Raw genomic sequence first — 22390 nt, 5'->3', positions numbered from 1 at the left:
TCATATTTAGCCACAATAGTTTCCCTTTGTTTCCACTTTTAGTCTCTATATTTATGCCTTTATAATTTTACCCCATGCAAAGTATGAGTTCTCCACTAGTTTTATATTGATGATAAAGAGAAAAAGATATAGTTGTTTGATATTATAAACAAGAATGGTGAAGGGTTATATGAAATTTTGATAAGCAACACAACATCTCTCATGTTGTTGGCTGTGAAAAAATTATCGTTGCAACTGAACTTTTTAAAAAGAAAATAAGCTTAGTCGTGCAAAGTGATTATTTTTTTTTTCAAAAATCCGATTTTAGGGGCCAGAGTAGACCGGTTTTTATTGCTTTTTAAGGCGTTCGATCGGTCTGGTTGATTTTTTTTTTTTTTTTTTTTTTTTTTTTTTTTTTTTTGTGAACTGGATGGTTTTTACCGGTTCGATGCGACTCGATTTGCCACAAGTATTGTTGGTTTTTTTTATCGATTTTAATTAATTATGGAACCACATTTTTTTATTCCAGATTTGACATTGTGATAACATGAAGGATAATAACAAATAATCTACTATAATTTGGCCAAAATCAAATTTAAGCATTGTATTTTATTTTTTGTCCAAAATCTCATGTGGGATTTTCTCTCTTCAATTAAGATTATAAAAGTGTTTTAATGCATAAATTTATGTATTAAACACATGTACAATCTCATTTAGGGAGATTAAATACTCCATGCGTCCCAAAATTATATTCTATCTTTCTTTTTTAAATAATATTTTTACCAAAATACCTCTTCATTATTACTTAATCAACTAAACATTTAATGGAACATTAAATACAAAGTAATGACAAAACGGTCATTTTATTATATAAAGTTAATGATAATTAATGTTTTTTAATTTGTATGTTTTTTTGTTTGTGGACAAAAATTTTAAGGACAGACAGAGTACTAGATTAGATGGCATCCATCACTTCATACAAAAATGGCTATTTTTTTTTTGAAGTATACTTTTGGAAAAATGACAGATGGATCCACCTACAAATTCATAAGCTATTTTGATTTTTTTTTTTGGTTATTTCTGGTAATTGAAAGTTTAGGCTAAATTTGTCTTTTTATTTTATTTTTAGGTGTATGGGTATTATCATGTATTTATTTAAAAGAGTATGAGGAAATTTAACCATATAAAACATTGTTAATTTGTTTCCTAGTGCTAATCTATCTATTTTTATTTCAATCTTATAGTATAAAAGATATCATATTAAATGTAGGGATGTCAAAAAGTTTTCTAAGATCCCGTTCTCATGGGGGCTCCGTCCCATTAGGAAGTATATATTAAAATAATTCAGGGGCGGGGGCAAGGTTAACCTCCGTTTTAATTTCGAAGGAGGTGGTCGACAATTCCGTCCCGAAACCCTCATGGGGACGTTAATAAATTATACACATATCTATATATATTAATATAAATATAATAAACAATAATATGATTTTGAATTTTCAAAATTCAACAAAAACATATATGATATAATTTGCTATCTTAAAAAACATTAATGGAAATTATTTTTTATATTTCTTAAATTAATGAAATTCATTTTCAATGTAAATTCCAATAGTGTCTTCACTTATATATTACTTGCAGACTGTCTCATCGTATAATTAATACATCCTTTAATGCACTTTTTACTTAATATGATATACACGTGTTTATAAAATTTAAGAATTTTGGTTTACAGTGCTATAAAAAAGGTTATCGGAAATAATTTGGTTTACCGAATCAAAGGCTTTGTCGAAATCTACCTTGAACAATAGGATTTGTTTCTTCACTTTCTTTGCCCAAAAGCATAATTCATTGACTATGAGTGGTCCGTCAAGAATGTTACGTCCTTCCACGTACGCCGATTGGACTTCTCCTATATTCATGCTAGTCACCCCTTTGAGCCTGTTAGCAAGAATCTTTGAGATTATTTTGTATAGACAACCAATTACACTGATTGGTCTATAATCACCAAGATGTAGTGGGTCTTTGATCTTTGGCACTAGGGTAATGAACGAGGCATTATACCCTCTTTCAAATCTGCCATGTCTCTCGAAATGTTTCACAAACTTCAAGATATATTCCTGCATTACATCCCAGTATTTCTTAATGAAATTAAAGGTAAAGTCATTCGGTCCTAGTGCCTTATCATTTCCACATGCCCAGATTGCACATTTGACTTCTCCCGGTGTGAAAGGCGCCTCAATTCTAGAGCTAGAGATGGAGTCAAGTCTTCTAAAGTTGTTGGTAATGATTTTTGGCCGGGATGGCCACCTTTCCTGGAGCTTCTTTCGGTAGAATTCGAACACCTCCTTTTCTCTTCTTGTTCCGCCTAGTATCTTGCTAGACGGTCTTTGTTTTTTCAATTTTATAATAATATTATTTGTCGGTTAAAAAAAGGAAATAATTTGGTTGAAGATAACTATATTTCAATTAAAACTTGAAATTATCTATCAGATTCCTTAAATTAAAGACATCCGATTCAATATAAATTACAATAACATCTTTTGTTTTTTATATTGTATGACACTCAATTTAAAACGCTTTTGCTTTAAAACATGTTTTATAAATATTATGAAGTTAGCTTTAAAAAAATACTATAAACTATATTGAAGATTATGGTTTGTGTAAGTAAATATCAATAAGATGAAACTGTTCATTTAGATGAATGAAACATCTCAACAACTAAAAGGTTAGTTACCATAATTATGAAAAATATAGTTTACACTAAATAATAAAATAAAAAATAACTTAGTTAAACTTGTTAACGAACATCAAATGGACCCGGTCACCACCATAATTAAGAGCTTAACGTACGTATATGTGACATTTGGTCCACATGATAACATTAACCTTATTTTTATCAAATTAGTGACAACACTATTATATATATATATATATATATATATATATATATATATATATATATATATATATATATATATATATATATATATATATATATATTATTAAACATATAGCCAATTTCTTGAAAATTAAGAGATACAACATGCAGGGACGGACGCAGAAATACACAGTAGCTGTTGCCGCGGTTGAAGAGGTGTTGCCGGTGCATGAAAAATAGATTGAAATGTTTTCCATTGCGTACGGGAAAACTAGGTGTTGCCGGTGCCACACCGGGACACCAAGTAAAATCGTCCCTAACAACATGTGTTACATCAGGTACAATAATATTAAACATATAACAACTCACATACGTATTACAATACACGGGATACGAATTACACTATACGCGGACCTTACCCTAATCTCCTAAACACAACCGCCATCAAACCAATTCTCATCGTCTCCACTAAAGATGCAGAGATCTCCACCAACGTCTCCCACCGAAGACCTGATCCAATTACTCACTAAAACCCTAAATCAGTTCTTCCTAAACGCACCCAACCACCATTACATCTTCTACATATCTGTTCTTCCTGCTTTCATGAAAAGGTTTACACATCGCAGATTTCGTCCGCCATCATCTTCACCGAGAAGCGAGCGTCACCACAACAGTCACTGACTCTACACCATGGATCGTAATCGATTTCTCACTCCCAGGCAGAACCTACATCGATTTCTTCTACAATTCGTCTTAGTTTGGTTTCGGTTAGTGGTTTTTCAAATTTTTTTGTCTGTTTCTTTGTTGGGTTATGGTTTACAAAGGTCGATTGTTAGGTTTTGGTGTTCAATTTTTTTGTTTGACTGCATTCGTCACTCAAAATATGAGGTTTTCAGATTCGATTATTTCTTGATTTCTTCTTCTACTTTCTTTCACATGTTCTTCGTTAACTACAAACTCAAATTGGGATCAAACAAAGCAATAATTCCATTGCAGATTACTAAAAATTTTGACTTTTTTTTTTTCATCAAACCAATTTAGGTCTAATACACCAATTTTGACTTTTTTTCTGGTTGACTCGCAGGAACACCTGCTCAAATCAATCCCGATTTCATTCTTTCACAGGTAAGGTCTTTCACAGTATTTCAATTTTCACGTTTTGCTTGACTGGCAATCGCAAACATATGTTCATAATACTCCGATTAACCTCAATCGTTCCAAACACAAGCTTGAATCCGATTGCAAAAATATGTTACGATTCCAATTAGGTTCCATTCCGATTGCAAAAATATGTTACGATTTTGACTTCCAGGGTTGACCAACAAATGACGAATTCAAATTTTGTATGTTTAGAGGCTCTATTCTTAATTACTTGTTTTGCCATGTGCCATGTTTGTTTCTATATTTTGAAAGAAAAATTATGTTGAATGAAAGAATAACTTTTGGCTTCTCAAATGCAGGGTGATACTTTACATAGGTGGCGAACTGAACCTTTCACCATGATAACTGGTAGTGAGAGATAATATATGTTATTCATCTACGCACATCATCTTTAATTACTTTTTCTGTTTTTTTTTTGTGGATAAAAATCATAACTTTTTTAATAATATGTAATACTTTTATACTTTTTGTTTGTCTAGATGGGTACCTCCTGCTTTGCCAACAGCCAAGAGTCCAGAAAATGAGAAAACTGGAGCCACATTTGTTGCTGGAAGAAGCAGAGTACTACTATCTTTTTTCTATTATAGGCTAATAGCATTATTATTGTTGTTAAATAAAAGAATAGTTTGATAAGATTATAAAAGGGTATTATGGTCCCTTTATGCATTTTGATGGCATTCACAAAAACAAGATGAAAGGGCAATTTAGTCTTTCTCTTATCATTGTCCAATGAGATTGGGTAATAAAGCTTCATTGAAATTTTGTGATTTTAGCATGCATGGGAAAGAATGAATTAATTTAATAATTTGTTGACCATTCCATTTCAGTATAGTTGTCAACTTTACCAAAGTTTAATGGAATTAATAAATAAAAAAAACTTATGTTAATGTTTTACTATTTCAGTTTTTATCAAAGTTGATTTTTTTCTTTTCATTCTAATGTTTATTTTCTCCTGATTTAGATCCTAAAACCAAAGTTGTTGTTTGGTTGTTGCTGTAGTGAACCGGAGACAAATTTCATCCATGAACATCACAACTTAAAAGGTTAGTAGATCGGACTGACATGCTATTGATCATCTTGATGACAAGTTTTTGTGATATTGCCTCAATGAATAGACCATATTTCATTTACTGATGTTGTGAATTTCATGAATTATTCTCATCTATTATGCATAACATTCCATTGAATTTGTTTGGAATTTTCACCTTTGGGTTCGAAATTTTAACCTCATTTGTGTTTTCCCCTAATTTCCATTTGGTCAGCTTGAATTGGTGTTCTTGACCAGTTTTTGAGGTCGAAGGTACATATATGTTAATCTTCGAAATCTGTTTCATCATGTTCTCTTTTTTCATCATGATTTTCTTTCATGCATGCATGCAGGATAAGCTCAAAGTGTACCTTGCACCCTTTCTGCATGGCAGGCGTTATACATCTTTTGGTCATCATTTTACAAAAGTGGAAGAGGCTAATGCAGTTTGTGTTGGCACCTTTGTGATTTATGAATACGCCAAATTATTGACAAGCTCAAGGTTTGTTGTTGAAGATGGTGACACAGTAAGTTTAACTTTACCTTACCTGATGAGAATTGAATTTGCTTTTGTATTTGTCTGTTCTGGTAAGCTGGCAAGCCAGTACATGTGAGCAACAGTAGATAAATAAATTTGAGCAGGTAATCATTGAAGTAATTCTTTTAATTCTTTTAATTACCCACGTAAACTACTCATACTTAACTTACTTGAATAAAACATCTGCAAAAATCCTCTACTTATATAACAAGAACTCGTTTTTACTATTGTATTGCTTTTACTTGAAAAAAAATTATTATGGTCAACATTTAGTCAAAAGTATATATGTGTTTTGTGATACATGTAATGTCATTATTTATAATTTCCATGGTGATTGATATTAATATTCTTTAATATATTCTTGATTTTGTATTAGTTAATTGATTGATATTAGTATTTATGGTATGATTTAAAGTATTTTTGGTATGAATTTTGACAGTTAGTATTTATGGTATGATTTAAAATATTTTTGGTATGATTTTTGACATTTAATATTTATGGTATGATTTAAAATATTTTTGGTATTACTTTTGACGGTTAGTAATATCCGAAAATACATCATATGATACATTATTCCGTCTATAAATATAATATATTATGTTCTTATTTTTTACTTTCACAGCACAATTCATCAACAAGGAATCGGGAACTAGAAGATTACTTCATTGTATTGCATTACATTTCGTGACACGAATTCAGGTTTCATTACTTCTTCTATTTGTTTGATGAAGCTTCTTCTGTCTTCTGTCTAAAGTGATAAATTAATTCTGTTTGAAATGATAAAATTCTTATGTCTCAAATAGAATTCTTGATTTTCTACTTTACTAGATCGATATTGGTGTAACCATGTGAAGATTGTTTTTTAAAAATTGCATCCATTATGAGGTTTAGATTTTGTTGTTTGCATCATGCTTGGTTGTTTGATTATCAATTCAATATATTTGTTGTGGTAGTTATGTTGGTTGGAAAATGTTTACTCCTTAAATATAGCTTCCATTTATTTGACTTTTGACTAACTACTTAATTTATTTTAAAAATCATTATTATAAGTATCAACCGGGTCTATTGAATAAACAATCATCATTTTAAAATCTAAGTATCAACTATTCAAGTACGTGAACTTATGTGTAAAAATCGTGACACACTGATTTCTTATTAATATTGCTATTACGTGTTTTGTTCATTTTAAAATTCTATCTTTGGAATCCGAGGGTACTTTGGTCTTTTGAGAAGGTAGCTGAGTAAGAGATTTCCTTGTTGGTTTCTTTATGACAACAGAAGATGTTACTACACCTTTAGCGGCAGTTTTGGAAATTAAAGATTTTCTTGCATCCAAACTTAATCGAGGTCGAAAAACATTGCCACCGTTCTCTTCTCCTGTGGGGGACTCCTTTTTCCTTCCAAGTTTTCGAGATTTTGGACGTGTTGTTGGAATCAAAATCAGTAAAATAAAATATTATTATTTTGTAAAATGTTATTGGGAAAATGAAAGAAAAAAAGTTACCTTTTTTTAACTCTGTTTTAGGAGGAGTTTCATGGTAGAAACTTGGCATTGGTGTAGCTTTAAACATAAGACTCTTTCGTAACATTTTAATCTCTGCTTCTTGATGTTCCTGTTATTGAGCTTCTGATTTCTTTAAATTATGAAAAAACTAAATATGATGCTAATAAATAACAAATTGACCTCAAAAGTCAAATGTATAAAAAAAAGTTGATGTAATACTTTTTCGAAATATCGATCCTTCAAATGGGTTATGTAATGGCATCAGATTGATATGTCGAGCTTTCCAACAAAATGTCATTGATGTAGAGATAGTTGTTGGCCAACACGCTGGAAAAAGAGTGTTTTTACCAAGAATTCCTCTATGTACGTTTGACGATGAGATGTTCCCATTCAAACTTAATAGAAAACAGTTTCCAATTCAGCTTAGTTTCTCTATAACAATCAATAAAGCTCAAGGACAAACAATTCCAAATGTAGGTTTTATCTACCAGAAGCGGTGTTCTCACATGGCCAACTTTATGTGGCGTTGTCCAGAGGAATATCACATGTCAATACCAAGGTATTAGTGAAGCCGGAAAAACATTTGATAATGATGGAATCTACACATCAAACGTTGTGTACAAAGATGTGTTATGTGATTAACAAGGTACAATCAACAACTTATTATTTTACAATTTCTTCAAATATGTATCTTAGATGCTTACTTGATGTTTAATGCAGGGCTAGCAGATGAAGCAACATGATTGCAGATTGGTGTAGTTTATATATTGGACATATTATAAATGTACAAAACTACATGGTTTCAAATTGTTGTTATTTATATATTGTAAAATCAAGTATGAACTATTAGATGGATTATTTGAGATGTAGACTCAACTTTTGTCATATTGTATGACTATGCACCTAGCAAGAAACTATCTATTGAAATGAACTATTCGACACAAAATACTCTACCAAATGGCCGCAATGAATAGCTCAAGTCTAAAGGAAACTAATCATCACATTAAAACTATCTTCTGAAAAAAAACTCTTTGCCGCCCGGCGCTTAGCGGGTAAACGGCTAGTGTATATATATATATATATATATATATATATATATATATATATATATATATATATATATATATATATATATATATAAAGAGAGAGTTAGATTCAAATGTTTTCAACAAGTATTATATGCACATATGGACCACTCAGAATTTAGCACAAATTAAATTTTTAAATAAATCAATAAGGATAAATTAGTAATATTGCATGTATATTAAATAAATTCCAAAATTAAAATCAAATTAAATCCCTATAAAATTGAAATCAGTTTTAAACCCTACAAAAATCACCATAACATAATCGACATCCTCTTCCTTCCTCATTGCTACTGTTGCCAACATGTTCTTTTCCCACAGTAGCCGTCAAACACCACATCACAACCACCAGCGAATAGGTGATAAAAGAAGGTATTACGAAGAATAGAGTTGGTCTTTGATGAAAATGACGATGAAAGCCCTCACCTTTCTTCCTGAACCCCAATTTTTCACTTCAAGCCTCCGTCAGTGTGTGTATATGTGTTTGATAAAAGATAATCATTAATATCGCCATTATCTTCAACTGTTCCCGATTTTGAATTGAAAATCATAACCAAGCGTTGGGAACCATTTGGGTTCTTTCTCCCTCTTCCTCTCTCTTGGCTTCATTAAAATAGTGAAGTTGGAAATCCATGTCAGGTGGTGATGGTGAAATTAGCAAATTTCAGGAAAGAATTAGATTATATAAGTCCTTTATACCTCTCTCTCGTTTTGCAATTTTTATTCTTATAATTGGATAATTACTACAAATTTTTTATTATGGGTGTATCTGACAGCAATTCTGCCAGAATTGAAGATAAAGTTCTAATTATGTCATAATGGAATCTCGATTTTGTGGCATGAAATCTTAAATTACTCGTTAGTATATGAAGGTATACAGTCTTTTATTGTAAATTTAGTCACATTCATGTATATATTAATTTCATATGTTGTATGTTTCATCAAATGGAGTATAAAGATATGAGCATCCGATTTTGCCCGCCAATTGTTTGCTAAAATGTTTGAATCAAATATTTCAGCCAATTTTTTTGTAATCTTTGAACTATCATATCTCTCTCATACTAGCTTGGAATGATTCGAAATTTTTTATGCATGTTCTCCTTTGTGTTAGCTACAAGTTAGGTTTTGAAGTTATTTTAATTGGATTAATATTGGCTGAGTTACAGCCCTTCGAACATTAGATGTTACAGCTATATTTTTTGCACTTTTATTTTGTTCAAAAAAAATTGTGATCTTTGAACTGTCATATTTCCCACATTCTTGCTTGTAATAATATGGCCTTTTCTAATATATTGTCCTCTGTGTTAGCTACAATGTGGGCTCTAGAATTATTATAATTAGATTAAGTCGATTAGTTGGATCATGTAACGCCCGTAGATCCGGGCTAGTTAATTTAAAGATAATAGGGGTCGAAAACGACTTTTCGACAAAAGATTATTTAGAATAAATAATCTTAACCAAGTTGTAGTATACGTCTCAAGGGTTCCCTACATATAAAGAGCGCCGAAATCCAAGTTATAACGAAGAAGTTATGACCCGTCGAATTTTAGCGACGGAACCGGCACGGCATCGCGAAGACGTAAATAGTGAATTTATGATAGAGTGACTTTTAGCCTTAGTAATCTAATTGAAAGTCGTAGAATATGTTAACCTGAGAGCGTCCATAAAAAGAATGCCCAAATCTGACTTCTTATGAGGAAGTTATGTTTTTTCGAAGTTTCGGCTTAGCGGTGTACAACCCGAAGTTTGAGTATTAGACCGAACGGTTTTTAGCCGACACAACCTAAACGAGAATCAGAGATCTCGTTATTAGTATCGTAACGATAAAAATACAGACGGAAATGGACATCGGATGAAGAAGTTATGAGATTTTAACGGACCAATGCTGTCCCGGCCTGTTAAAAATATAACTTTAAAAATAAAGTCAAAATTAGTCGATGGAGTCTAAACGAAAGTTGTAGAGTACGTCTCCACCTACACGTGGATATAAATAACGTCAAAAATGGAGTTCGTATGAACGAGTTAAAAATTGTAATAGCATATTTACGTATTAAAATAAAGTATAAATCATTTATACGTACACATATATATATATATATACATATGTATATATCATTTGAAAGGTATCGACGATGCGGTCATTATAAGACTAATGTTGAGTTCTTTCAACATTAGTTTAGTACAAATATTGTTAAATCTATTTAAAATAGTATTATAAAGGGGTGTTTAGTTGTTTATATAACTATAAGATCATTAAGTAATTATGGAGAGTAGTTTTTGAAAATTCAATTAATATAAATAAGGGCCTCTAGCTCTCATATTTCTTGCACCATTCTCTTGATTCAAGAGTCTTTCTCTTCTTATCCCCCGAGCATTTCGGTCCCTCGTGATTCGATTTCTCTTTTTGTAGTTTTAGTATAGTAAGGTGAGCACTGAAGCGCTGCTCGAATCTTTTTTAGAAAGATTCAGCGACAAAGTTCTGTCCCTGCAGAGCCCGACTCCTAGCTAAAATCTCATTATAAGTAAGTTATGCTTACCCTATTTTAAATATATTTTATATTTAAAATTAGTATTGTTATTATGAACTTATAATAAATATTTGAGCTATTATTATGACTTATATAAGTGTCGTTATAATATCTTTTTAACTATTCGCAGTACGGGGAATCTGGTTTAAAGGGCCGCATAGGGCTGTTGGATTTCAGAAGTGCTATATGTCAAAATGGCCCTGCCCTCCAGTGTTTTAAGTTTGACCCTTGTCTGTACATAGTGGTTGGAAAGTATTGTTTAAACGCTTATATAATAATAATAATAAACTAATAATTAGTCACGGTAAATATTAGACTAAAATCTAGTGGTAATACTACTAGGTTTTGTCGAATGAAATTACTTTAAAGTAAACGAAGCGCTGTCCGAGTACCGAGTCACCACCTTCTCAGGTGAGTGCATAGTAACTTTCATCTTACACATAGATATGAAGTATTTTATATAAATTACGTGCTATGTGTGCATATTATCTGAGTACTTGATGTCTATGCTAGATGAACGATTTTATACATGTTTTAAATGATTTAAACTGTATATGTATTTTATATCTACGATAATGTTGGGGTAAAACATGGGTAGATGTAATAGATGAAATATGAGTTGGATGATGAATTAAGAGGTGTTATAGACCACGAGGTGAGGGTGAGAGGTGGACGATGTGAGAAGCCTTTCCCAAATGATGGCCCCGCCATTCAGCAGAGTATGCATGACAACCACAGACTATTCTAGATAGTCCATTGGAACACTGGCAGGCTTGCAACCTGTAGGTGTTGTGAACGATGTGTTCACCCGGTGTACTCTAAACCCTGGCGTCCATGCAGACTTGGTGCCTAAACCTTGGTGATCATGCAGACTTGATGTCTAAACCTTGGTGATCATGTAAACTTGATACCTAAACCTTGGTAATCATGCAAACTTGATGCCTAAACCCTGGCGACTATGCAGACTTAGTGCCTAAGCCCTGGCGACTATGCAGACTTAGTGCCCATTGTGTAAATCGTGGCAACGATGGACTTCGTGTCGATTCCTTAGGATGATCCTTAGGAATGAATGAACGAGGAATAGCTGATTCTTAGGGTAGATCCTTAAGACTAAAGAAGATAATGGGGATGGGTAATTGGGTTGATTGTTTGATTGTTTAAACATAATAATTATATTATTGTGGGTTAAAAACCCTATGTACTCACCAGGTTTCCCAACCTGACCCACTCAGTTTATTTATATCACAGGTGTCGATATGAAGTGACATTACACTGAGAGATTAAGGAGATATAGATCACTAGTGTAAATGAATGTAAGTTCTGTTTATGCTTATGTTTCTGTATTGACCATGACATCCCAAATGTTTTAAAATGAATAAAATATGGTTCTTCATAAATGCTTTGATAACGTATTTATCGTGTTTTTCTGGGAATAAATTCCACAACATTTTTATTAAAAGAGGTACTATGATTTTCATAAAGCATAAACAAAGTCGGTCTTTTATGGCCGTGAAAATGGGGATGTCACAGATCAAGTGACTCCAGGAATACTTGATCAAGTGGTTCGAGTATTACATTATGGTAGAATAAATTAAAAGTCTTTAATGTCTAACACATTCTATTAGAATTTATAGTTTTATTCTTTTAGAATATACTAAAAGTTTTAATATTTTAAAGTTGATTATGTTTTCTTTATGGATATAGATTTTGAAGAGGCTGTCATTGATATGGAAAAAAAAACATGGAGAACGAGCATATTCTAGCAGAATGTATAAAGTGTTTCTTAACAATAACATTCTTTCAAAATGGATTAGTGTTTTTGTTAGATTTTGATGTTTTTATTTTTATTTTTTTTAACCATTCTTAGTTTTAATCTTTAAAAATAAATGTAAGTTTTATTCTTTACGAATTAATGTAATTAGTGATTATTAAAAAATAGAGTTAATGTCATAAAAACCCTCAAGTTTTCAGGGTCTGGTCGGTTTTGCCCAAAGTTGAAATTTATGTCCGTTTTAACCCAAACATTTTCAAAAAAATGTTCGGTTTTACCCTTTTACGGATGATAACAGGTTTTCCAGGTTACCATTATATTAAATTCGTAAAAAAACCCTTAAGTTTACCATTTTTTTTTTTGCGTTTTTACCCTTAAGTTTATAACTTTTTTTACACTTTTACCCTAAGTATATTTTTTTTATAATATACATATTCATGCAGAAAAATTGTATTTATATACGAAAAATATTTAATTAAATATTGTATTTATATTTTTTTAATGTTATATATATATATATATATATATATATATATATATATATATATATATATGGTTAGGTTATTTTGTTTTTACTAAGTATTGTGTGCCAGAATGCACAGATCTGGACCAACGGATGAAATTAATCAATGGATATGATTTGAGAATGTATGATATTATAATGGGGGTAACATGTACCATATAATCACACAATTTTTAGCAAAAGGGTATTTTGTACAATTAACTACATTTATAAAAGAAAATTTTCCAATTTTTAGGGATGATTAATTCTCCTAATTTTAAAAAATCTAAATTTTTTAATTAATTCAATTTCAATTTTTACCGATTTTATTCTATCAGAATATTTTTGTTAGAATGATACTCTTTCAGAATTTTATTCTAATAGAATATTATTGAAGAAAAACAAAATTCTTGAATAAGATGTTGAAAAATAACAAACATTCTAATATATTCTTATACATTCGAACTTAAATACAAATTCATACATATTCTTACAGACTAAAAGTCTTATACACTTTAAATATAGTTATAAATATTCTAAAAGAATATCAACAAAAATGAATAACATTCTTAAAAAATAACAACACTCTGTTAGAATACTCTCGTTCTCCATGTTTTCTTCTTGAATTATGAAAGAATATTGCTGTTTTTGGATGTTGAATCCTGAAATTCTGAAAGAATATTGTTGTTTTTCTTCATTCTTTGAGAATGAAGTATCACGTATCTTTTTTCCATAAGTTACCTCATCATTCCTGCATCATCCTAATATACATTAAATTCAAATAGAATATCTGAATCATGAATATTTGAAAGAAACACATGTTCCTGCTTACATCACCACAAAAAATACACATCAACTTTTAGCTTTTGTTTTCTTCTTATTATCTACAAAACTCAAAAGTTTTTAGTTTTTTTATATAATCTTACTCAATTTAAATGGTTTAGAAAAACAAAACAACTAAAGCGTGGTTGAAAATTGGAATCGATTCAGATATTCTGTTGGAATTTAATGTATTCAGATATTATCTGATCAAATCTTAGATAATAGAATATTGTGATCAATAAAGAAAATAAGATACCTGATTGAGTTTTAAATTAACTTTTATTCTATTTCAACATGTGTTTCCTTTTGATTGACAGTCAATGAATCACCAAAGAAGCAACATCCATTTTCCTTATTTCTTCTTCTGAGTATCATGTTCCAGTCAAGAACACAGTGTTGTTCTTGACAAATCAATCAAGAAAATGGGGATGCAGTACAAGAAGGGTTTTCGAGAGAAAAGTAATGTAAATGAATGAAACACAAAACAATTTTCTCAGGGGAATTTGATCAAGCAGTTAAACTACAATGAAAGAAGTAGACACACCTACGCACCTGTGATCATCTTATTGTTTTGATCCCAAATGCAGATCAAAGAACTGAAGAACACGTGAAATTACGCAGTGAAAGAATGAAGATCGACAAAAGATTAAATGCAAAATTTCTACTGTACATAATACCGACCTTCTGTTGTGCATAGTATCGAGAAGTGGGAAATGCACGTAAAAGTTGATTCTGAAACCAATACTTGCTTTTAATCGGTGAAGCATACGCTTGGCTTACTGGAGGTTGCGGATACGATGCTTGTAGATAGGCCCATGAATTTGAGGTCGATCCATATGATGCATACCGACCTGAAACAGATATCTTTGAACCTTTTCCACCCATGAACTCTATCCAGTCCTCACGGGTTCTGATTTCTAAAGAATCATGGCTCGTTTCCTCTCTCAAATCCTAATTCCAAAGGAATCGTCATCACGAGGAAAACGCAATCAATCGAAGTCAATAGGTGTATGTTTTAGGGCTGCAGAAGCTTAATGATGTAATCAACATCATCATGTGGTAATAGGCTGCAGATATCTTCTAATCACCACAAGAACACCAACAAGGCGTGAAGAATGAAGAACTTGACATCGGCTTTGAAGATTTAGGGATTTAAAGACGATAAGTCAATGAGGGAACCAACGCAACACGTCCTCACACAATGGACTTGGACGACTAGGGGTAGTTTAGGGCCTTTTATGGTAACTGTTCCATTAATTAAGGAGTTTTCTATCTATATAAGAGAATTATTTTTGGTTTAATAAATGAAGGAGATGTAAAGTTACAAAATTAGCCTTATATTATTTTTTAATAATTTTATTTTTCTTAAATTCCTATTGGTAGTTGCTAAAAACATTTGAACCTAACTCTCTCTCTCTCTCTCTCTCTCTCTCTCTATATATATATATATATATATATATATATATATATATATATATATATATATATATATATATATATATATATATATATATATATAGTGACATTGACGCTTGTGTGGTACCAAACCAATCCTACATTGACTGATTGACACATGGGCATGAACACATGATGAGACATAGAGACTTGCTCACACTAATTTGTATAGAAGTGAAGTTTTGATGTTTGTATTTAAAGTAGTTCGTAGAGCATATTATACTCCTTTGGATTAGATTATCACATGGATGCTACAAACATTAAAACTTCACTTCTATACGGATTGTGAAAGACCACTTCGGATATAAATAACAAAGCTTCAGACTGTCACAAAAGTAAAAAACCATGCCTCAACATTCACCCCGTTGTGACAAGTCCCATAAGATCTGAAGTCTTCAATCAAATAACAAATCAGCAACATTTAACAATGATTTCTAAACAGCTATCCACGAAGCCAGATAGTCCGTAATCTATTTTTCAGTCTTTCACTAAATTAGAATCAAGTCGTGGTAACTCTAATCATAATACTTTGTTGAGTTGTGAAAGAAACTTCTTTTTTATTAGCATGATAATAGAAAACCATGAATGTTAACAGAAGTTTTCAGTAACAATTTACTTTTTGGTTCTTATAAATGGAGGAACCCTTGAATTTGGTATCACATGACGTGTTCTTGTTTCATTACAAAAGCATTAAGTCAAGTTATGCCTCTTCTTGTTCTTGCTTAAACCAAAATCTTTGGGAGTTGATTTCATTAAAGAGTTGAACTTTTGGCTTGACGTATTTTTTTTTATGGTGGCATACAGAAGAGGAAATCTATGACCCATTAAAGTTACAATCACACTCTCTATTTTCCTTTTCTTGAAGGAGAGATAACAATGATTATGAAGAGTTAAAATGTACAATTAATAATCTGTCTTTGATATTTCATTTGTTTCGATTAGAAAGTTAAAAATGCATTATTGGGAATCCTTTCATGATATCTGGCTTAGATACCAATTCAGATTTCCAGATATTAAAAGTAGATGAATAGTTCAGTAGATCATCATTAATAACCATTTATCAAGTTGTATTTCAACAATGATTCTTGTGTTTTTTTGTTATAAGAATATAGATTGAACTGATTAGTGGTTGCAAGTTATTTGGTTTATACTTTTTGACCATATTTTTCAGTGGCACAAAAGATCAAGCACCTTGCTACATAAAAAGGTAATTGGCTACTTTTATGTTTTGAATAATTTCCTATGTGTTATTTCATTATTACTTGTCTGAGATTAGAAATATAAATAGTTGGGATTTTATTGCTTTTGTTTTTTCCTTATATTGCTAGACTTGCATAACTATCAAATTTTAACAAATAAGAACATGAGTTTTTTTTTTCTTTATCAGAATATTTATTGCATTTTGAGAAAAAAAAACATTTACCAATACAATTGTTGGATGTTTATGATTCCTTATTCAAAACAAGTCATGTAAAGTCGTTTAAGATTTTACATGGATAAATAAAAAATGAGAAATTAAATTACCTCCTACCTTTTATTTCTACAATTACTCATACTCATTAAAATTAAGACAAATCACCATTCAATTTAATTTTATTTGATATATTCCTAATATAGTCTTAATGAGTTAGTTAAAAAAATATGGAATGATAATACTTATCATAATTTTATTGGGTAGGAACATTTGTAGGCATAAAAAGTAGAAATCAATTTAATTTCTTATAAAAAATTAAGCGAATTTCATATTTTGTATCAAAATACGTGTTTCCAAATCAGACGATATTTAGGGTATCTTGTTCAACTGAAAATGATATACAACCTATTAATTTTCTATGGATTCCTACTTCTTTAGGACTTAATATTTCAAGAGTATGATGTATGAAATACATATTTTAAATTGATTTAAATGAAAAATTATACTTTATATTAAATATAACAAAAATGGATTTTAAGACAGAAATTATATATATATTTTTCACAATCTACATGCCATTCTAATTATAAACAAACAAAACAAATTCTAATTACAACACAAACGATACAAATTCTAATTACAAAAGAAACAAAACAAACCAAGAAGAATACAAAAGATAAATGCAACTTCAAGTAAACTTATTTTCAAACAAAATGAACAAAACGCCCACATCAACACCAATAACAGCAACCTAACCTACTTATCACAAATTTGGCATCCATGGCGCAAAAGAAGCTTACGTTGATGTTCACTGGTAACAGCATAAGAAGGTGGGACCAATTTCCTCAACGATGGCCTTGAAAACACCATCCAATCAACCATATACACGTGTAAATTAGGACACCCCATCATATTAATCTCCTTCAATTTCTCACATTTTTTAACAACATATTTTACAGCGCTTGTTGTCACATGAAAACACCCTCTCATGTCGATCTTCACAAGCTCATTACACCTCACTCCAATTCCCACCAATCCTTCATCATTCACCCCTGATTTACCCATATACACTTTCTTTAATCTCAAAGGTTCATTATTTAATCCTATGTTTTTTACCCCTAAACAATCTTCAATCCCTAAATGGATAATTTCAGGACAAACCTTTAAGACTTCATCTATGGAGGATGTGATACTTGAACATGAACTCACATCAAGAAATCTTAAATTAGGGCAAACTGATGCGATCTTGATTAGGCATTCGTCTGTTAAATTTGCATTTCCTGATAAATTCAAGAACTTGATACTTAAATTTGGGTGAATTGCAATACCCGTAACTGTATCTTCTTCTTCTTCTTTACCAAGATCTGTGTTTTTCATTTCGATTTCTTCAAGAGAGGGACAGTTTTTAATGAGAGTGAACAGGGATTTACTTGTTAGCTTGCAGAAGTTGAGCTTTATGGTGATAAGATGATGGAGGTAGTGAGATAAGCCTGTGATGGAGGTGTCAGTGAAGGAATCGTTTTTGGAAAGATCGAGAAACTCGAGAGATTGATATGTGTATAGGAGGTTCCAGATTCCATCTATGGTGTAACCTTTGCAGTTAGAAAGAGAGATGCTTTTTAATTGGATTTGGGATTTTGTGATTGCTTCGAGGAATTCGTAAGAAATATCGGAATCTTTGAAGTGGAGACTGCTTAAGGTTTTCCCGGAGGTAGTAGGGTTGATGAAAAGTGAAGAATATCGATGGAGATTAGAGATGATACGCATGGAGATTGATGTTATATTAGGGCTGTTGTGCAACATGAATCGAACGCCTTCCATGGTGATCATTGTACAGTCTATGAATGACACCTCTTGTAAGCGCAAACAATTTAAAGATAGATAAGAAAGAGAGTTGTCTGTAAGAAGATGGTTCATGGAGATGTTGATTTTGGTCAGATTCTTGAGACCGGATGACAAACCTTGAATTCCTTCATCGGTGATCATAAGTTCACTTATACTGTGATTACGAAACGCAGAGATTGTGAATTTATGACGAGGAAAACTGACGTCTAATTCTTCCAGATCTGGATGGAATTTTGCTATCGAGATCAAATCCTCATCCCGCAGTTTGATCACATTGGCGCATCTCAACACCTTGATTTTCCTGTTACTCAATCCCAACTCTTTCAAACCTTCAATTGGTATCGAATCGTGGTTGGAGATATCAAGAATTTCCAAATTCAAGGCAACAGAAGAACGAGCGACCTCGTGAAGAGCGGTTTCGAGATAACCGTGCTTTAATTTACTGAGATCTAGGGTTTTGAGGTGTCTAAATCGATGAATTAGAGGAGAAATGGTACCGTGAATGAAATACGTCTGATCAACAATGGTGAAACGGAGACGGAGGCGATTAGTTAACGCCAATAATCGTTTGCATACGAGTGAAAGTGATTCCAACTCTGAGTGTCGATCATCGCCCAATCCGTCCAGTATTAACTCCCAGATTTCCTCCGGCAATTCTTCATAGCTCTGCGCCATCTTTTGATCCAGCTATTGACAATTGAAGATGGAAGCAAAAGCTTCAAGTAATCGATTTGGAAACTGGAGATCGTGTGATTAATCCAAATTGAGAAATTTGAACATTTAAAACAGTAAAAGCACAGTGAAAGTGGAAATTGTAATTTGTGTTTAGAGAATATGGAAATTGTTGGGGGAATATGGAAATGATTATTTTATAGAAAGTTAACAACTAACCTTCAACGGAATCGGGTCGAACCCGCCATCATCTAAGCTTACTCGATTTGAAATTTGAATGAGTTACCACTTACCATATACCAATTATTATATAGTTGTTTAAGAGCCTTCAAAATTGAAGCTTCATCGATTTGAAATTTGGATGTGACTTGCCAATTATATGAATAAAATAAAGAGTAACAACAAATTTGGTCCATGTGTTTGTAATTTGCATAAGAAACTGGATTTGTTTGTGGATGTGGTTTTGATCCGGTTTAAATATTAAAATGAGCATTTTTATTCTTTATTTTATATTTTAGATACTTAATTAGTTATTATTTTATTTGTTATTGATAATTTTAATTATCTTAAATAATTATTTTAATTATTATTAAAAACATTTAGGACCCTCTATACAATATACATATATACATTGAAATAGCATCCACATTAAATGTTGAACAATATTGGTTGCGGAGGCTAGACCTCGCGCTTTGCCTCAAGTTAGAAGTAATAATAGTATCAATGTTGTCGTCGTTGAAGGAACAATGTACTCCATAGATCCGACTTCCAAGAATAGAACATATGATATTTAAGCTGAATCGAAAGAGTTAGCACGACGACCAACGCCACCATCTACAACCCAACCCTGGAGTTCTTAAATTCAAATATGTTTCTCATCTCTTCAAGGCGAGTTTCCCCAATTTGATTCAACTTTTATAGAACTCAATTGTTATGCAAATTAACGAAAGTGAATCTTACATAGAGAAACAATGCTAACTTTTGTTGTTTTTAAGAAGTTGACCTTCAAAGTGATACTGTATGCTCTTGTTTATCTATCTGATTTCGATAGTAGTAAAATCATATTTATATGCTACAGAGGACTTTTCAGATTCTTATTTGACTCGGTTTGTTTGGATTGAAACTATAGATAAACCAATTGCAAGCTATTGAATTGAGAGAGACTTTCACAAGATTAAGTCCTACTTTCGATAATGTCGGTCAAGGACTCTCCACTAGTCCTGATCATTACCTATCAGATTTCTTTGAAGGACTCTTTGAACTCCAAGTAAAACCGCTATCCCTTTTCTTTATATCTTAATATGGGTATCATGTAAGAACCCAAAGTTTAAAAAGAATTGACTTTGAGTGAATAGTTAACCATAAGGGTATAGATGAATTTCATAAATTTGTGAAGATGTAGCTTCATGAAATTAGCCGATATAAGTCTAAGTCATTCTTATGAGATGAGATAAATTGGTTAAAGAGAAGAAAGGCAAGAGATTTTGCAATTAGACCATAAAGGGTAAAATGGGAATTTTATGCCTTTAGTGGCAAGTTTGTGACTTTGAGGATTAAGACTCGTATACGCTCAGTCTTAAATGACTTAATGAAGTTATAGAAATCATACCCACCTTCGCGTAGATATAAGATTTGTGGAAAATGGAGATAAGATGAAGAAGATATGCATCTTTGAAGTTGCATTAGAAAATGAGAGAAATTAGTATTTTGAGATTTTTGCATGGATTAATGGATTAAGTTTTGTATAATGAGCCAAAATTAATTAGATAGAATTTTAGGCTTGTTAATACCTTTGTGGGGATATAAAGATCACTAAAAACAGGTTTGAAACGAAGAAGTTATGATTGTTTGAAGTTGGAATGGAAAATGGCTAAAGCTGGAATCTGTAAAATGCAATCACCACGACATGGTATGAAGATTGTCATGGCCTAGTGACGCTACCAGAACATATATCTAATTTGTTAAACCTCTTTTCTCGAATATATTTCACAAGGTTCGAACGAGAGCTATACTAGGGCGATTTTGAGGCTGTAATTTGTATAGAGAAGGCTTGGGTCAACGGAAACACATTGTAAGCTCTAGAAACACATAAAGGTAAGATATTCTCTTTGATTTAAACTTGTGAGCTTTAATGGTAAATTTGTAAATTAATTTGGAAGCTTGTATTAGTTGCTTAATAACTCGATTATGATTACATTTTAAGTGTTTAGACGCTAATCAGAAGCTTTTGATGGTGATTCCATGATTAAATCCATGTATTTAATCATTAGGGTTTGAAACCCTAAATGGTGAAATTTTTAGAACAAACCCAACCAAGAACTTTTTTGGTAGAAATGACAAATTGATGGCAACCTAACATAAATATTTGATAGATTCAATCATCGGCTATACATATCCATTGTTGAGTAGGCCCATATCTTCCCTTAATCCATGGTTTCCCCATCTCTCCTCTTAGTGATGTTCTTGGACTTAGTGTTGGTTTCTGTAACACCCGTTTCCTAAAATAGATCAGTGGGTGATATAAAGGAGTCAAAAGCATGGTTTTTGAGGAAAACCATATGCCACGAGGTGACGCATGGAGTGTCACGACAAGACATACAAGATAAAGAACCTGTATCTCTGGTGGCTCCATGACATGGCGGCCTCTGCAACCCATGCCCATGATTTTTAGATCTTTCTCCATATTTAAGCACCTTAAATTCAAGTTAAGGCAACCTTTTTTGCCTCCAACCTCTCCATTTTGAAAACCCTAGCCCCTTTGAGTGTTTTTGTGTTCTTGGCCACATGAAGTGTCATTTCATGAAAAGTGTTTTGGTGAAGAGCTCAAGTGTAGATATATCAAAGGAATTTCATTTCTGGACCATTGTGAGTAAAATGCTTCCATCTAGACCTTTAGTTTGCTAAATATTGTAGTTTGATCGTATATGTCCCTTTTTGTCTTTGTGAGCTTGTGTTTTGGAGTTGAATGAACTCTAGCACCCCTTGAGCTTATTTTATCACCTTATAATCTTGTTAGATTTCGAAAGTTTGCATCTTGATCTTGTTCTTGAAGCCATGCATGTTTTGGGAAGGCTTTATGTTATTATGGACTTAAGATTTAGGATCTTGTCTTGTGGTGAGGTCATAATGGATAAAGTTAGAAACTTTATCCATTAAGTTATTGTAAAAGAGTAAATTTGAAGTTTTGGGCCTTGATCTGTATGGATTAA

At 31.8% G+C, this 22390-nt stretch overlaps 1 protein-coding gene and 1 long non-coding RNA gene across 10 annotated transcripts; one reads left to right on the top strand and one right to left on the bottom strand.

The window, feature by feature from the left end:
- The first annotated feature begins 3230 nt into the window (after window positions 1-3230).
- LOC111892309 (uncharacterized) lies at window positions 3231-8033 on the top strand. 9 transcript variants are annotated; one of them, XR_002850489.2, is made up of 8 exons: window positions 3231-3624; window positions 3942-3982; window positions 4318-4366; window positions 4498-5572; window positions 6206-6282; window positions 7353-7450; window positions 7565-7733; window positions 7808-8033. It is a non-coding gene; the product is annotated as an uncharacterized LOC111892309 (long non-coding RNA). The 9 variants fall into 9 exon arrangements; XR_002850493.3 differs by lacking the exons at window positions 7353-7450; window positions 7565-7733; window positions 7808-8033 and having other exon boundaries at window positions 3234-3624; window positions 4498-4579; window positions 5018-5061; ... (1 more) ...; window positions 5399-5572; window positions 6206-6473; XR_002850490.2 differs by lacking the exon at window positions 7353-7450.
- A 9150-nt stretch (window positions 8034-17183) lies between these two features.
- On the bottom strand, window positions 17184-19481 carry LOC111892263 (F-box/LRR-repeat protein 3). Its single transcript, XM_023888335.3, has 2 exons — window positions 19401-19481; window positions 17184-19225 (listed from the first exon to the last, which is right to left on the bottom strand). Exon 2 carries the CDS (start codon window positions 19182-19184, stop codon window positions 17421-17423), a length of 1764 nt encoding a protein of 587 aa, XP_023744103.1. The 5' UTR covers window positions 19185-19225; window positions 19401-19481; the 3' UTR covers window positions 17184-17420.
- Window positions 19482-22390: the final 2909 nt, after the last annotated feature.

Source organism: Lactuca sativa, chromosome 4, assembly GCF_002870075.4.
Source record: "Lactuca sativa cultivar Salinas chromosome 4, Lsat_Salinas_v11, whole genome shotgun sequence".
NCBI classification, from domain to species: domain Eukaryota; kingdom Viridiplantae; phylum Streptophyta; class Magnoliopsida; order Asterales; family Asteraceae; genus Lactuca; species Lactuca sativa.
Note: the sequence above shows the minus strand (reverse complement) of the source record. Positions and strands in the feature narration are given on the sequence as shown.